Here is a 19010-nt window from a genome sequence, read left to right as displayed (position 1 = left end):
GAACCCCAATACAGATTTTCATGGTTCTGAAGCCATCCCTCTCTCTACTATACTATCCTGCCTGTTTTTGGAAATACTCTTTCTAAAAGAATTAATAGATTTTCCCAATAAGCTCACTAAATATCAGGGGCTAACCATGGGTAGATGTTTCTTTGACAAAGATTATAATTCAACTTCTTATTCTACCTAAGAATCATTGTAAAGATAAAGGCAACAGAGCATATTGAAATGGACACTAGAATTAAAGTCCAAGCACCTGAGTTCTCTTCTCAGATCTGCTACTCTGTGGCTGTGAACAAGCAGGAAAATCTAAACCTCAGTTTCTCTATCTTCAAATAACAAACAGTATTTATACTACCTTCCTCTGGGATTATCAGGATCAAATGAGGTTGTATATACAAAAATGCTTTGTTACTATATGACTGTCTAAAGCTGGATTCAAATTCAGGCCTTTTTTTGAGGCTAAATCCAGTATTTTAATCCACCACACTATTTACATGTCTCAGATCAGAACAGGGCAGAAAATATATAATTTTGCTCTGTAAAAAGCATAGAGTAGGAGCCTTAGAGTCCTACATGGCATGCTATAAGAGAATCTGGGCAGTGAGAGATTAAAATAAGAGCACTAAATCTCTAGTATACAAGGGACTGCAAAGCAGAAGGCAGCCTACCAAAAGTAAACTGGACCTGCTTTACAGTTTTGCCTGAGTCTAGTTCTGTTTCTGGTGGCCTTGGCATAATATCAGTCCTCTGGAATTCCTCCAGATGCAAAGCCATATAAGATCCCTCCAAAGGAACTAAGCCTTCCCCATCAAGTCCACTCTACATTAAACCTTAAGAATTGTGTGAAGGGAACCCTCACCCAGGATTACACATGGGGTCCTATCTGCATCCCTGTGCTCCCAGAGCTACATCATGTCACTGAGCATGGGTCACAAGACTGTAGCCTATGTTCTTGATCCAGAGATGATTTAATTTGACCCAAAAGGGAGAGAGAGGTTAAAAGGTTCAAGACAAGGAAGCAGACTCTCTCTATCTCAGGTGAGTGCATTGAGGGAATGGAGGCTGTCGTGGCCAGACTGAGATCACCCAATGTGGTAGTTTAGTTTAGGCTATTTTATTTTTATCCTTTTATTGAATTCTGATCTTTACCTATTCAAGTAAATGTAATAAACTGTATTAAAATCCTAAGGACCAAGATCCTTAATTTTTAATCCTTACAGAATAAAACCAGTCTTTAAAAGTAGAATAAAATAGATCTAAAAAGTAAGGGACTAATCTATAAACTCGACTAAAAAGGTCTTGAGTCCCTGAAATTAAATGCCAATAGACATTTAAACAGGAATTTTCCAAATAACATCAAACTTCTTTTTATTTATCTAGATGTAAAGCAATCAACTATATTCCTAAGATCAAATTATATTCAATTACTTATTTGAAAAAGTTTATTCCATTCAAACATTCCACAATATCCCCTTTATATACTGGTGTTAAATGTTGATCAACACTTAGTAACAGCAATTGTCAACATGAATTCTGGAAGTCCCAAGTTTTGTCCATTTCTCATGGGAACTTGACTTTAAGGGAAGTCCCAAACTGACTGTCTTAAACTGAACAAGGGATCTCCAAGAGTCCATTAAGTATACTGAATAGGAATAATAGAAAGCTCAAATCCTCAATTACCCTTTTTGCTTAGAAGTTTCTCCCATTATATCAGAGATCCTTAGGAAAGGAAGACCAACACTTGGCAGGAACTATCCTTTTTGTACCCATTGTGAGGCCACCCCCTGGTAACCTGAGCCTCTAGCTACAGCCTCTTTCCCAAGCCTGCTTGTAAGTTGTCAGTGTGTGTTTACTGTACATAATTCCCCATAAGGTATATAAGTCCCCAAGTTCTATTATTCTTTGGAGAATCATCTAGCCCAGTGATTCTCTAAAAGACACTTTCCTCAGAGCCCCAGAGTTTTGACTCTGTAGTATTTAGTGCTGGGCTCTGTGTAGTGGCTAAATATTAAGGATCTGTCTCTTTCCTGATTAAAGATTTGGTTTTTCTGACTACTTTAGCAGTTCTGTGTTTTTCCAAGTTAACACAATTCAGGATATCATTTAGGTTGCTCAGTGGTTTGAGAGCCAGGCCAAGAGATGAAAGGTCCTGGGTCCAAATTTAGCTCCAGACACTTCCTAATTGTGTGACCTTGTGTAAGTCACTTAACCCCAATTACCTTTCCCTTACTACTCTTTTGCCTTGTAGTCAAACAATATTGATTCTAAGACAGAAGTTTAAAAAAAAGAAGAAGAAAAAGAAGACTGTGTGAAGGTAGGGAGAAATCCAGTTGCAGAGAGTCAAGGGAAGCAACTTGTAAGGAGTGTGATAGAGAAGATTCTTCCTTGGATACTGGTTGGTCTAGATGACCTATGAAGTCCCTTCCAGCTCTGAATTCCTGCCTTTCCAGGAGTTGGAGAGGAATACTACTTGATTAAGCCTGAACAAGCAAACTTTATATTTATGGGGCTCAGATGATCTCTAAGGCCCTTCCAAGTCTAAAACCTGCAAACCTATGAAGTTCCACTTGAAGAGACAAAAGAGATTTAAACATTAATTTCTAAAGCTATAATCTGCCAGTGACATAGTATAGCTTCTCATTGGGGCATCCTATTCTTAACACTGCCCCACACTTCATTTTCATTTATAATAACAAACACCTAACCCACAAATCTACCACTAGAAAGGGAGTTTGCTGAGCAGGACCTCTCCTTTCCCCTCATCACCCCAATGTTTATAGCAATTCTGATACTATAAGAGGGAGTGCTGAAACCTTGATCCAGATGAAGTCCAGCTCAATAACACATTTTTGCCAATGCTCTTTTTCAATTTCAGGAAGCATTTGGAGTTGATCATATTTTAAATAGCTAATGGATACATGTTCATAAATGATAAATAATTTTAGAGGTTGCCAGTATTGGTTTTTATTCGCAGCCTAATACTTTATTTAAACATCAATATGTGGCTACTGAGGATGTAAATGGAAAGAACACCAAAGTAAACTGAAAGCTGAGTAGCATAATGACAAGACTATCCACAAAGAAGATATAAGAAAATAAACCTCCCTCCCTTCTCTGCAGATGTAGGGGGCTATTGTTGTGGAGCATGTTTTACACAGTCAAGAATTCAATGATGTCATGGTTAGCTGTACTAAAAAGCCTGCTTTTTTTTTCTGTTATTCTTTGACAGAAGGGAGGGGCCCCAAGGCAAGGAAGAGAAGAAAGAAGATATTCAGAAATTTAGAAAAAGTAAAAACAAAATATTTCAATGACAATTTTTTTCCTTTTCAATGTGATCTGTTGGCACACCAAAAGCTTCTTAAAAAATAATAAACACAAGTCCTATCCACTACTTTGCCAGCAACACCAAATTTCATTTTGATGTGCTAGGGGGACTAAAGAAAATAAAAGCCTGATAACTAAACAAGCCATGATATTATAAAACAGAAGTTTTAGCACCTCAATAGTCATTCTTTTATGAAATCTTAGAGCACTTGGGGTCCTTCCTAAGCCTAGTATATTTCTCTTATTTGTGTGGCTATAGTATTTCCCCTTCCTCCAGTGGAAAGCAAGGACTGAGGAAATTTTCGTCTTTTTCATCTCCAATATTGGGGGAAGAGTGGGAGAGAAGAGAAGGTCTCACAAAAAGCAGGCACTTAGTTGATGTATATTTTTGTGTTGAGTTGAATCTACTAATACTGACTGGTGGCAAGCACTACAACAAAAAGCAAGTGAATTAATACACATATGGGATTATAAATTAACATCCACTTTACTGTTACTGTTTGTTAAGAATTTATTTCTAAATTTTGGCTTCCCTCTTTTATCTTCAAGGTGAACTGTTTAAACTGTTTTCAAATTATGTGGTTGACACTCTTGGTAGATTCCTTGGAAATAATGTTTTTTTAAAACTTACTGTAGTTAACATTCTCTTTTCTAATTTGAGGTAGGCAGGTTTTTACTGGGCAAAACACAGAACTAATGTATTTAGGGATTTCTGCTGAGATACACATAATAAAAAGAAATCTGGAGTAGGTGTATAAAAGGCGATCTTATTTCCTTAGCCTAACTTTTGTTCCAGACCAAATTCATAAGCCAGAGATGATCATGGGGAGTGTGTCAGATAGTCACAATTGTCAGTATGAGGAGGTTTAGACATCTCTAGCCTAGGATATTCTGTCTTCAGTTTCTGGTGGCTGAGACTAAAAAGGACTATAAACTTGCTTTCAACAGGGAAAGGTTTGAAACTCTATACCCTAACAGGCTGATGCTGAAATGACTGAACTAGCCTTGAAGGGATGATTCTGAACAGAGAAAGGTTGAGGATATCAAAGACCAAGTCCAGCAGAAACATCTGGGCCCAGTGAGAAAAAGTCCCAGTAAGTATATGCACCTGGCAAGAACAGGGCCAGTAAATCCAGTGAAGCAATCTAATAAGAGCAGAGGAAATGGCATCACCAGAAGGCATCATGGTCCTGCAGCATCAGTAATATAGTAGTATGAGTTATCCCTCCACATGTATTCCCTAAAAGTAAGCTCCTCAGGCACCGTCCCTTTACATGTCCACTCTCACCACTAGTGGTATGGTTATTTTTAGGAGTGTGTACACCAAGTTCATAGGAAGAATATTCTATTAAAAAATCTAACTCTTCATTTTCATTAAATGACTTCTACTTTGAATAAATTGTGCCCTCTGGCTGACTAGAGAAATATATTATTGGGGGCTTTTGAACTATCATTTTTGGAGTAATTATGGCCCCTAGCCATTCTGGGGACTCAACCTAAGACAGGATGGTGCTACAGGAGCTATTAGTCTATATCACATTAAGAATTCTTAACTTATTTTGGAAAGTTGGGCCTACAACATTTTATTTAGCCACAATATGGCTCACCAGAGAAACAAGGAATCTGGGTTCTAGTCATGGCTCTGTCATTAATTAGTATAACAATGGGCAGCTCCATTTTCATTTCTGGACCTTGGTTTCTTCCTCCATAAAACTCAGAAGTTGGACTATATCTCTAATACTCCAGCTATAATACCCTTGACTATGATTTATTTAAATCAAAATTTAACTTTGGGTCTGACAATCCATAACAATACTGACCCTTCCAAAGTGTTACTTCCTGGGTTAAGAATATTAAAAACTCAACATGATATGAAACTCCTCTAATTTATATACTAGAATACTATTCAGTAGACTCTTTCCATAATTTATTACCTATGTAGTCTTAAATGCTATTTAAGGTTCCCAGACCTCAGTTTCCTCATCTTTTTATGGGTGAACAAACTGAGGCCTAGAAAGAAAGGATGAATTGTCCCATGATCATATATCATATATTATGATCATATATATTAGTTAGTGATAAAGACAGGCCTAGAATCCAGTTTTCCTAACTCCCAGTGGAAAGGGCAGGATGGCCTCTAAGCTCTCTTCCAGCTCTAAATCTATGATTTTAGTAAAATGGATAGAATGAGATTATCTTAATGGTTTGGGCATGGTCTTAACATGCTAAAAGCAGTTCATATTTCACTAAAGAAAGGGAGATAAAGTGTGCCCAACTAGTTTTGCCACAAAAAATGGGCAAAGTAGTTCAGTTAGAGAGGAGGAAACCCTGGGGGCAATTTGAGGTACATTATTTTGTTTTTTGTTATTTTGCATTGATTCAAGAGTGCCTATTTCACTCAATTGTCCATGCTGAAAATTCTGCTCAACAAACATCACACAAAGAAATTTTTTTAACAGATACAAAATACATAAACCCACACAAAAATGAAACATAAAAGTTCAATGTTTCATTAAGCCTTTCTACCACTTTCATTCACAAGCCCTCAGGCAAGAGGATAAAGGGAATGTGTGAAAGATTCTAAAGCTTTCTTAGAAAGAAATTAAGTTGGTCAACCCTCAAATTCTCACTATGACCCCAAAGGAATTACTTCCTTTTCACCTAACAAAAGGGATGTTTAAACAAGGTGAAGGTGGGAGAAGTGGTATTTGATTGCAATACTGGTTCCATGGAGGAACAGAGGCTCAAGCATCAGTCACAAGAGTCAGGAGACCTAAATTATTATCCTGGTTTGACCACTTTCTCAATGTATAACTTGAGCAAATGACATAACCTCTCTGGATTTCACTTTTTTCATCTGAAAAAAGAAGAACTTTAGAAAGCTGAACCAGAGAACCTCAGACATTCCCTAATAGTATTTGCTATTTTTAATAGTCTCTTGAGGGTAACCAAAATTCTTTACATACATTATCTCGTTTCATCCTTAGAATAACCCTTTGGAGTCTGTGCTATTACTTGAACTGCCTCCATTTCACAGATTAGGAAATTAAGATGATGCTGACTAACTGAGTGACTTTCTGGGGGACAGAGCTAGTAAAGCCAGGAAGGAGTTCCTAACTCCAAGTCTGTGGATCTATCCCCTATCACCTCCAAGGCTCCCTTCCAACCTAAGTCTAAAATTCTATGCATGTCTCCCTCTTCTCCTCCACCCCACCCATGAACACTGTGTCTGCTATAATCCTATTTTAACAAGAAAACCTGAAGCAAAGGGAGATTGAATGACATGGTAATGTAAAGACAGTGCACAACCTGGTGCCTCAACTTCTAACCTTCATTTACAAATACTCTGTGATCAACTGTATATTTATTAAGCCACATCATGCACATAACATATTGACAGCCATGAATTACATGCCTAACAGACAAAATTAAAGGATTCAAATGAAGCCAGGCTCAATGATCTTAACCCTTCCTAAGCTACTATGACCCACTAAAACATTTATATACCTAACAGAATGAGCATTTCTCACCTTTAAAAAGGGAAAAAAGATCCATGGTGCTAGCAAATTGTAAAGACCAAGCAAGATCTCCAAAGCAAGTATTTTAATATGCATGAAGCATCAGCAGTGGCTAAAGGCAAGAAGGCCAAAAAAATGTTACTACGTTAACATATAAGTCTAGGCAGCATTAAGCTTTGGTTATATATACACACACATGTCCATATATATATATATTTATACATATATATATTTAGAAGCAATAAAGAGCATGGGAAGGCAGCATATATAGAACTCTAGCTAAGTTTTAAATGCATTGTATTCACAGCCTACCTTTTCAGACCCAACAACATACTCACAGGGCAGTATGATAGAAAGAAAAGAAAAAAAAAGAAAGGAAAAAAGGAACAAGCAGAAATTAGAAACATACAAGAACAAAAAACTTTACTAGCTACAACACAACCCAAACCACAAACAATCTACCACCAGCTTGTGTGTATATATATTTGGAGGGCAGTCACTGGAAGCAAAGTTTGATGAGAGCTGAGGGAGGAAATTAGAATAATTTCAGGCTGAATATCTATTCAGAGGATCACAGATGCATATCTGGAAGATTATATAGTCCAATCCCCAATTTATAAATAAGAAAACTGAGGACTAGGGAAGATAAGTGATTGCCCAAGGTCACACAAGAGGCAAAGCCAGGGATTTGTCCAGACTCCAAATGCACCATTCTTTCCATCATGCCATGTTGTAAGGAAGGTACCAGCAAGAGCTAGAAATCAGAGTTCCCATTCAAATCATGTTTTAAAGTCATAAAACTTGGTAATGAAACAGGTAGGGTAGTAAAAGGAAAAGTTTACCAAGTACCAAATTATATAATTGCTTTGTTGATTCATGAATACTATATCACCCTCTTCAAATTATGAAGGCTTGATGATGAAAGTTGAAGAGCGGCTAATACAAGAAGCAAAGGGACAGCAGTATCTTACCCCCAACTACTTCAGAAGTAATTATCATAATAGCTTCCCTTTTCATACTACTTCATGGCTTCGAATGCAAACTATCTCCTATGAGCCTCACACAACATGTGAGGCAAGAAGTAGGTTGATTATATCAACAGTAGTGGCCCCTTCTTGCAAACCAGGAAGCCAAAGCTCAGAGGGTCAGTGACTTGCCCAAGGTCACACACCAAGGAAGGACATGATAGAAACTTGGACTTCTGAATTCAGATCTTTTAGCTCTGATTCCAATGCTCTTTCCGCAAAACTGCTTTTCAAACAAAAGGGTATTAATAGCTATTTCACTTGATATATTGCTACACTTAATATTCATAAATGGCTTTGTGAGTTCTGCCCCTTTAAAAAGGTTGGGATTTGTTCCTCACAACTACTTCTTAAAGCAGGTCAAAGTAAATTTAATCTTTTCCAGAAGAGGAAATAAAAATTTAGCCCAGCAAATCATTCGTTAATTTATGATGCTCCTATTGGAGCCAGATACTATGCTAGGCCCTCGGGATACAAGATGAAACTGAAAAGCATTCTTACTCTCAAGAAGCTTACATTCTACTGATTTCCTAAAACAATAAAATAGAGCAAGGAGAGAGAGAGGCCTGGATTGCTTCACATCTGACTCATTGTACTGTGTTCAACCCAGTCTCTCTCCTGCTTACACTTTCAGCTCAGGATTTATCTACAGTCCAGAATGCCTCATTTGAGTCAGATCAAAAGGATCATCTACTTTCTTCCACTCAGTAACTCACCCCCTGTCACTATAAAGCCAAGAACTGATTTCAATGAATGAGAGAGGAAGCCAGATGATGGAAGAAACTTCTTCAAATAGGAAGCAAGGATATCACTATAACAGGAAGTCTGAATCCTTCCTTTCCCACAGATCAGACACCCCTTTGTACAATGAGTATAGAAACATACAGCTAACTTTAAGATGGAAAAAAAAAAATCCTATTAGCATACAGTAGCACTTCAGGGTCCAAACACTGACATATCTGACATGCATCATCACCACTGTATAACTGAAAAATCTGTTACCCTAAGAACTAAATTTCCTGGGAGCCTGCTGACTTCCTGTCCTTATGTATTTCCTGTAGACAGAGGATATTAGCAAGTGGGTGGGTCTCTTAGATGTCTTTGGCATGAGGACAGCAAAAAAAAAAAAAGTGGTGGCAGTGGTAAGCTAAGCATGGGAATTTTAAAATGGTATAATCAGCCATGGACATGTGGTCTTTATTTTGCATCCCTATTTCTAATGATCATTTAATAAATCCCTTAAAATATAATATTACATTTATTGACATTTAGTTTTAATTTTTTCACCACCTTCCCACAAGTACTGAGAAGAAGACTAAGACAAAGTAAAGAAGAGGCAGAGCATTGTAATGGAAAGAAGAGCTGATAAAATAAAGAGATTTAAATTTAACTATAGTCCTGTCATTAATTGATAGTATGATCTTGGGCAAGAAATTTGAATTCCTCTGGCCTCAGTTTCCTCATCTGTAAATTGAGGGAACTGACTCTGATCAGTATTTCCCAAATTAAATTGTGTATAGTTCTAGTGATCCACATAAAAGTTCTAAGGGGAAATATCTAGGTTTCATATTTTAGAGGAGTAAATTTTAAATCCCTTATATAAGAATTTTTTTGTTATAAAATGTTTCTCTGTCCTTATACCAAATTTCCCTTGATACCATCCCCTGTTTCATCTTTAGCCTCACAAATATGCCCTCAGTTTCTCTAGTCCTGAATTTATGGGTTCCTACAATAATATCATACTCTAAAATGTTCTGTGGCCAAATTAGTTTGGGAAATGCTAGACTATGTTATCAGTATATAATCCTTCAAGCTCTCAAATTCAATGACTATCCTTTTTTTAGAGAAAGTTCCAAAGAATTATGCCTGAAGGCTACCAACTCCATTTTTGCCTCTAGGTAAACACATATACTTACCTGCTATCTGTGTCCAATCCAACAAAGTCCTTCTTTTCAAAAGGTACACACAGGAGAGGAATCTTATCTCCAGACTTGTCAGTGGCTCTATCTAGACGCTTGGATTCCAGCACAATAAAAAGGGATTCAATGAAATCCTCAATTCTCTTCTCTACAGATTCACACTCATCATAATTGGGATAAAATGCCACATCTGTCCGAGGTTGCTCTGCAATTTCACCCTGAAGCCCAAAAACAAACAATCGGGAATCGTAGAGTGTGGAACCATAAATTTCCTTCTGGACATGGAACTTCTCAAAGGTTTGTGGCCAATCTTTTGCAGAGAAGCAATCTGTTACTGTGATGAGGCCTACGACTTTTCGGTGGGTTTGGAAATCTCCCCATTCATTGTTTTCAGGTGGATAATGATGTCTGTAGCGTATGTACAATACTCGTTGTGAATCTCGAACATTTATCTGGCTCACAGATGAAATTCTTTTATAAATCCTGAAGAAATTTTCCTCCGAGACAATGCCTACTGGTTGTACCACAACAAGGAGAGTTTGGTGGTCCTCAGCACACTGCATGTAATCTGGAACACTCATAATGAAGCCAGTGGGTGCTATTCAAAAATAAAGAATAACCGATAAAGATCTCATTTTCAAGATATTCAAGTAATTGATTCAGATTTATAAAATTATGAGACCAATTTCAACTGATAAATGGACAAAGGATAAAAACAATTTTTTTTTAATTTTGAGTTCCAAATTCTCTCCTTCCCTCTTCCCCCCCCCTTAAACAGTAAGCAATCTGATATAGATTCTACATGTGCAACCATGAAAAACACATTTTTTATAGTATTCATTTATGGAAGAGAATACAAACAAAATTTTTTTTAAATGAAGAAAGTAAAATATAATGGGTTTCAATCTGCATTCAGATTGAATGCTCTTCTATCAGAATGTTCTATCAGAAGAACAAGCAACTTGGTTCTCTTGGATAGACATATTTATTATAATTTATTACATATTAACAAATCATATGTATTATATTGTTATGTTACAAGTTATATTATTATATATTTAAAAAATAAAAATAAATATCTGCTTTAAAAAAAACAGGCAGTTTTCAAAAGAAATCCAAGTTATCTATAGCCACATAAAAAAATGCTGCAAATCACTAGAAATTAGAGAAATGCAAACTAAAACAATTCTAAAATTCTACCTCACCAATCAGATTACTAAAGCTGACCCAAAAAAAAACAAAAACATGCTGAAGGGACTTCAGGGAAATAGGCACATTGACCTACCACTGGTGAAGCTGTAAATTGATCCAGCCATCTGAAAAGCAATTTGGAACTACATCCAAAAAACTCTTAAAATGTGTATGCTCTTTAACCTAGTAATACTACTATTTGGCTTATACCCCAAAGGAATCAAAGAAAGAAGAAAGGGTCCTCTATGTACAAAAAATATTTAAATCAGCTTTTTTTTTTAGGAGTAAAGAACTAGAAACTGAGGGGGTACTCATCAATTGGAAATGGCTGGTCAAATTATGACATATTAATGTAATGGAATGTAATGGTTATATAATATTAAGAAATGATGAAAGAGATGGAGTCAAAGAAAGCTGATGAATTGATGTAGAGTTAAGTGAGCAGAAGAAGAACAATTTATATTATTACATGATAAAAATAATTTTGAAAAAATTTAGAACTGATCAACTATGATTCCAAAGGACCAATGATGTAAAATGCAACACAATTCCTAAAAGAGATATGACAAGTTAAGTATACAGAAAAATATACATATACATATATATATATATTCTTAGACATGACTAAAATAGAAATTTGTTCTGCTTGATTTGTTACAAGGGTATTTTTCCCTTTTTATTTTCCCCAGGGGTAGAGGAGGTAGGATAAGGAAAGTGGAAGTAGGAAAACTCTCATGTTGTTTGTGCTTCCTTAAAGTCCTATTTCACAGCAGTATATCTAGGCTTGCCCTCCCTACTATAATCAGTATTTTTCTTTACCATCTTCTCCCTCCATAAAATCTTAACCTGCCTCAGTTCCTTCCCTCATAGCCCAGTTTACTAGATGGCAATAGATGATGATGGATGGTGATGATGTGTGCATTAGTGAACATATGTTAAAGCACTCCCAACATAATTCAGTTAAAATGCCTATGTAAAAAAAATATTTTAATTAAAATTTTAATTTAATTTACAATTAAAAAAATTTTTAAATGCCTATGTCTCTGAAAGGACAATGGTGAATCAAACAGAGGAAGCAACAGGCACCCTGGAAGAATGGTAAGGAATGTACTTGGGGTGATAGGGATCTTTTGGACTTGTAATCAGGTACCCTACTCCATCCAGTGACTGTAGTAGTAACACTGATAGATTTCAGTTCTCACCTACCACTTCCAGTCACCCCAATATAACACAAGTAGAGGAGAGTGAAAATGGATAAAAGGACCGCATAGTCATAGAATAAAAAGCCTGGGCCCTCAATTTAAGATCCTTTGAAGTCTTAAAGGAAATCTTCCCAACAGTTTTCCTATGTAATACTTTATGGCTCCCTTCACTGTCCATCTTTAGATCCACAAAGGCATAAGGCTGGCCTGGGTGACCTCTGGAGAAACAGGCTGGTGTTGTGGCTAGGCTGCTGACTTGAAGGTCAGGAAGACCTGGGGTCAAATCCTAACTCTAATATATATAATGTCTATGTGACCCTAGAAAACACTTAATTTCTCAATCCTCTGAGCAATTCTTTAAGACCACAAGTTGCACAGAAGTTGCCAGTCTACACTGGTAGAAGAAGTTTCCCCACTTGGAAGTTCCAAACACTAATGAAATCTTGGGTCCAGGCTCTAAATGACCTCTAAAGTCTCTTCTAACACTAAAATAAAAATTTTAAGATTTGAGGTCCCAGACTCCAAAATTACGTTGTGGGAAAGGAAAAATTTTGAAACATAAATGAAATTACAACATACAACTTTAACACATTATTTATTTTTATTGATCTTAGCTGTCTTCATATGCATCAGTCATAGAGCTAAGATAGAAATGCCAACTGCATTAGTAGAATTGAAAGCAAGGAAATGCACTCTATGCCATCAAAAAAAAAATGTACTCTCAACTCTCAAATAGATTACTTAATTTAATGAGAGACAACATGATATGACGAAGGAAAGAAGCATTCAACCAGAGTCAGGAGACCTGGGTTCTGGAGCTAATACCTTAACTGTGTGACATTAGATAATCCTTTTTAAGCCTCAGTTTCCCCCTATATAACAAGGATAGATTAAATGATCTCTAAAGTCTCTTCCTAAGAAGCTCTAAAATTCTGAGATTCTATCACCTTTATTCTGTGAGACTATTGATACCAAACACACATACACAAACACATTAAACCAAATTTCATGGATATTTTGAGTATATTTACCATTCAGAAGAACAAGCATTTATTAAAATGTCTACTTATAGAAAGCATGTGGGGAGCTCTACCTAGAGAAAAGGTAGTAGGACAAAATGATCTCTCTGGGATCTTTCCAACCTTATAAAATGAATTGCAAATAAAGTCAAATCCACTCCAGAATTTCAGCAAGCAATGAAACCCTGGAGTTGCCCAGGTATTACTGACTGACCTGCTAGTTTACTTCTGGCCTAAGCCCCAAAAGTAGGAAACACCTCTCCCATAATTACTCAAGCAACTGAAGAGTGCTGACTTCCCCTATTCAAAATATGATGAAACAGAACTCCCTATCAGTACAGAATACTAGTGTCTCCAATCAGCAATTGGGAAAAAATTGCATTTTTTATTTCCCCAATAGTTTTCATCCCAAACACATAAGAACTGTCTGCCACAGCTTTCTAAAACTAACTTCCTAGTTAGTACTCAGGAGAGCAGCAGTCCTTCACCTTCTAAACCTGTAACCTCTCACACTTTCTTCCTTCATAAGTAGTAATGGCTCCTTTCATTTGAACCTTCACCAGTTAGAATTTCACAAGATCACAGAATGTCAGAATTTAAAGAGACTTTAAAAAATCAAGTCCATTACCCTCATTTTACAGTGAAGGAAACTGAGGTCCTGAAATATTAAATTACTTGTCTAAGGTCACACAGGTATGAAACAATAGAGTCAGGATTTTAGCCTAAGTCCAAAGTACTTTCAGTAGCATGGTAAGTTCCTTAAGTGCAAGGAAAACTTCATCTTTGTTTTTTGTTTTATCAGCTCCAAGCACCATGCCTAATACTTAGTAAAGTGCTTAATAATTGCTATCATAAATCTTTCCTCTCTAAGAAGTTACAAAAAATGAACTAAAGGCCTGGTTCTTACACTAGAAAATCAGTGCTTAAAATGTATTTTAAAGTATTTGTAGGGGGTAACTGGGTGGCTCAGTGGACTGAGAGTCCTAGGTTCAAATCTAGCCTCAGACACTTTCTAGATGTGTGACTCTGGGCAAGTCACTTAACCCCCATTGTCTAATCCTTACTACTCTTCTGCCTTGGAACCAATGTACAGTATTGATTCTAAGAAGGAAGGCAAGGGTTTTTAAATAAAGATAAATAATAATAATACATTCAAATCACAAGTCAGCTCATCATTTAACTAAAACTACTCTCCAGGGTTAATAATGAACTCTGAATTTCCAAAGTCAAAGGCATTTTTTCAGTTCTCATCTTTCTAGACCTCACTACATTATTTAAAATTGGTGATCACTCCCTCTTCTTGGATATTCTTGCTTCTATAGGACTGTGACATTGCTCTCTTGATTCTCTTCCTACATGTTCTCACTATGTTTTGCTAGATCATCCATGGCCTGGCTTACTTCAGACCCTCACACTTCACACCAAAACTTTTGTAATTGCCTCTTAATTAGTCTTCCTGACTTTAGACTCTCCTCTCTCCAATACACTCTGTACACCTGTGCTAAAGTTATATTCTTATTACATAAGTCTGTCCATGCCACTCCCCAGTTTGAAGCTCCAATGGCTCCTATTGCCCCTAGTATAAAATACAAACTCCTCTGTTTGGCATTTAGTCTGGCTTCAGCTTACCTTTCCAAGGTTATTATCCATTACCTCCTCTGTCATGGACTGTATTCCTGCCAAACTGTTCTACTTGCTGTTCCATCTCCTAATTTTATGTCTTTGCGTGCAATGCACCCCAAGTTCAATGACCCCTGAAGTTCAGGTCATTCATTCATGTCACATGAGGCCCTTCCTGAAGACCCCAACTTGTGTATTTACTTACATGGGATTGTGTTTCCCCTGATAAATTGTAAATTCCTTGAGAATAGGGACTGGTTTTTGCCTTTGATAAACACAGGACCTCACACAATTCCTGGCAACATAGTAGACATATAAAAATGCTTGTTGATTGAATAGCACTTTAGGCTTGCAAAGTGCTTTCTTGCCAATCAATAAACATGCAAATAACTATGTACAGACAAGCTATATATAGGATAAACTGGCAATAATCAACAGAGGGAGAATACTATACATATTCCTCCCCAAAACCTTGTGAGGAAAGTAGTGTAAAAATTACCATCCACATGAAATTCAAGTTCAAAAATATCTAGGGACTTCCCCCAAATCACACAGTAAGCAAAGGGAAGAGTCAAGAATTCAAAGCAGCCACTTCTGAACCCAAATCCAGTGCTCTTTCCACCAAAGTTGGCTGCCTCCCTAAACTGAAAGCATTTTAATCAAGCATTAATGTATGATAATGCCAGACGAGGCATACCGTAAAAGGAGTAAGAAAAAGAAGCCCCCTCTTAGACAGGGGTGTAACACTGCAATGCAGGTCACTGATGAGCAAAAGTTTTTGTCTCATCGAAAGGCTTATGAAGTTACCAGCACTTGGTGAAATGGGGATCATTTTTACTGGTTTACCAAGAAAATGGAATTGCTTTGGAGAGAGTGACAGAAGCAGAGAACAAGAAGGTAAAGGGGGTAAGTCTAGACAAAGAAGAACCTGAGGTTGATCTACCTAAAGAATGTGGAACACTGGAAAGTTAGACAGAGACTACATTTGATTCCCGGCTCTACATCTTAACAACTAGGTGAACCTAGGTACCTCTCTGAACCTCACATTCTTTATCTGAAAAATAAGAAGTATGGTAAAATAGGATTAAAATATTGGTAAAATATGATAAAATATGGTAAAATATGATAAAATAAAATAAGAAGTATGGTAAAAACTATGATAAAATAGAGAAACCATTGTGTTTCAAATAAGATTTAAGTTTGAATACTAGGATCTGCTACCTTTAGTGGCCATGGATAGTGATCATAATCATTTCATATAATAGGAAAAAAAATTGTTATTGGAGCTGGATGACCTGCAGTCAAATCTTAGATTTGCCATTTACCCTTTCAACCTGTGACTTTAGAAAAGTCACTTCTATCATGGCCTTAATATTCTACCTGCAAAACTAGAGGATTAGTCTAAATGAAGCAGATAGATAACTGCCTAGTCCAAGTGCATGATTTAGGAGTCAAGAAGACCTGAGTTCAAATCCTGACTCAGACACTTACTAGTTGTATGAGCTTGGCAAGGCATTTACACTCTACAAACCTGTTTCCTCCACCCACCTCATAGGGTTGTTGTGAGGATGAAATGGGAGAATATCTCTAAAACACTTTGCAAACTTTAAAGTGCTATGTAAGTGTCAGCTGTGATTGTATGCTAGCTATATGATCTCTAAGGTCCCTGTCAACTCTAAGTTTCTATGATATATAAAATAAATATAGGATCAAAGGATCATAGAATTGAGAGTTGTCATAGACTTTAGAAATTGTGTAATCCAACCTGTTTATTTTATGATTAAAGAAACTGAGGCTCTAAAAGGACCCAGTTCAGATCTAAGTCTATTAATGCCTAGGTGACCTTGGGTGAATCACACAGAAGTTACTCCTGGGTCTCAGAAACCTCATTTGTAAAATGAGGTGGTTAACAGGGCAGCTGGGTGGCTCAGTGGATTGAGAGTCAGGCCTAGAGACAGGAGGTCCTGGGTTCAAATGTGGCCTCAGACACTTCCCAGCTGTGTAACCCTGGGCAAGTCACTTGACCCCCATTGCCTAGCCCTTGCCACTCTTCTGCCTTGGAGCCAATACATAATATTGACTCCAAGATGGAAGGTAAGGGTTTAAAATTAAAAAAAAAAATGAGGTGGTTAAGATAGCTGACCTCTGAAGTCCCTTCCAGCTCTAAATCAGTGATCTTACAAGAGATAATTACCCAAAGTTCCCATAAAGGTACAAAATAGCAGCAGAACCAGGATAAATAATATCACTTGTATTATCTAAGACTAAGAGCTGCTGTGAAGAATTCACTTTGTAAACTCATCCCCTCACTGCCAGACATAACCTGGCCCCTCTCCCTACCTTACTCCTCTTCACATCCCTGGAGCAGTTCCCTCAAACAAGACATTTCTTCCAATTCTAGGCATTTTCTGTCCCCCAAAACCTGGATTGCTCCTAAATCTCCTCTTTCTGCCTTCCATGTCTTCTTTCAAGTCCCAGCTAAGATTCCACTTTCTACAGGAAGCTTTTCCTGACCCACCCCTCTCCCTTAATGCTCCAGCCTTCCCTCTATTATTTTTTCTCTCTTCTGTTTCATTCTGCATACAAGTTTGTACATAGTTGCTTGCCTACAGTCTCCCCATACACACACCCCTCTTTATAAGGTCACTGAAAGCAAGCACAATCTTCTCTCCTTCTCTGTATCCCCAGCGCTTAGCAAAGGGTCTAGCACATAGCAGATACTTAACAAATGTTTAAGGACTGACTGACTGCCTCATTGAGGGCTATAGAAATGTCATCGGCTACGTGGAGTCTCAATCATTTGGCCTTTCTACACCTCAATCTCAATTTGTTAAATGGAAGAAGGGGTAAGGGAGAGAAGTTGATTGGGAAGATCTCTTCCAGCTCTAAAGCTGATAAAGTGGTAATTATCCAAAGTCATTCTACAGTTAGAAGGGGGGAAAAAATAGCAGAACCAGGATCCACTACCATCTACAACTCGCACTCTTCTACCTCAAAGGGCTGTTGTGAGAAATGCACTTTTAAACTTGACATCAGCACCACAGAAATGTCAACAGTCGGCTGTGGACAGTCCTGGACAAGCCGCTTCCCTCTCTGGGCCTCAGTCTCCCCATTTGTAGAATGGGGCTTGGGACTCGCTTCTCTAAGGAGGTCCCTTACAACTCGGCCGGTCAGCGACAGCAGCTGAGGAGGGGGCAGGGGACAGGCGGAGAGAGGGGAGGAGGTGAGGAGGCTGGGGAAGGGGCGGGGGGGGGGGGGGGGGGTCGGCATGCAGGGCTGGCAGGGCGCAGTGCGGGGAGGGACTGGGCAGGGCCGGAGAATCCGGAGGAGGGCAGGGGCAGGGCAGGTGTCCGAGGGGCAGTCAGGTGGGGGCAGAGCCTGGAACCCTCCCCTCCTCCTACTCCTGCCCCTGCTCCTTCTCCTCCTCCTCTCCGGCTAAAGGCTCGGGCCCCGTGAATGCACTTACACAGCCGGTGGCCCTGGGCTGGGACGGGAGGACCAGCAGGGCTGACTGGGAGTGCAGCAGGAACCTCCTCTGGGGCGGGCGGTCCCGGCGTGCGAGCCGCGCGCGGAGCTTCCTACTTGTGCCCCAAACCCCCGCCAGCCGACCAGCTTCTGAGCATGCTCAGTGCAGACCCGCTGGGCTCACAGGACCCAGTCCCGGACGCCTCCGATCCATTTCTCCTGGTTTTGGAGGGAGCCTCTAAGTGGGCGGAGCACAAGGCTAGAGGAGTTGGAGTCTCACACCTGGAGAGGGAGAGCTAGCTGAGAGGAGAAAGAGGGAGCCAGAGAGGTAGGAGAGAGAGTAACAGAGTTTGGACTTTAGGTGTAGAGCTGGAGCTGAAATGGACCTCCGAAGCCATCTCTCTGAATCTTCCGAATCCACATTCAAAGCTTTCCCATAATGAAAAATGCTTTGGAGATATAATACATGCAATCGTTTATAGTATTTGTTATTGTTATTCAGTTATGTCCCAAGCTTTGTGACCTCGTATGGGCTTTTCTTTTGCAAAGATATCAGGGTGGTTTGCCACTTCCTTTTCCAATAGATTGCAACAAACAGTAAGTGACTTTCCCAAGGTCACACAGCTAACTTGTCTGAGGCTAAATTTGAACTCAGGTCACTTTAACCCTGTTTGCCTCATCTGTAAAATGAGCTGGAGAAGAAAATGGCACACCACTCCAGTAT

At 38.4% G+C, this 19010-nt stretch overlaps 1 protein-coding gene across 3 annotated transcripts in view; it reads right to left on the bottom strand.

The window, feature by feature from the left end:
- The window catches only part of TRAPPC9 (trafficking protein particle complex subunit 9), a 1102825-nt gene extending 1084387 nt beyond the window's left edge, over positions 1-18438 (bottom strand). For 2 of the 3 annotated variants that reach the window (XM_056820755.1, XM_056820756.1), the window contains exons 1-2: positions 18288-18438; positions 9787-10387 (exon numbers count right to left, since the gene is read on the bottom strand). In XM_056820755.1, the coding sequence (XP_056676733.1) occupies positions 9787-10370 (584 nt within the window). In that variant the 5' untranslated portion in view covers positions 10371-10387; positions 18288-18438. Of the gene's footprint in view, positions 1-7157; positions 7193-9786; positions 10388-18287 lie in introns of those variants that run through there. The other variant, XM_056820757.1, reaches the window with a different exon arrangement.
- Between the last annotated feature and the right edge of the window lie 572 nt (positions 18439-19010).

Source organism: Monodelphis domestica, chromosome 3, assembly GCF_027887165.1.
Source record: "Monodelphis domestica isolate mMonDom1 chromosome 3, mMonDom1.pri, whole genome shotgun sequence".
Lineage (NCBI taxonomy): Eukaryota > Metazoa > Chordata > Mammalia > Didelphimorphia > Didelphidae > Monodelphis > Monodelphis domestica.
The sequence above is the reverse complement of the archived record's forward strand: the minus strand, read 5'-3'. Positions and strand labels throughout refer to the sequence as shown.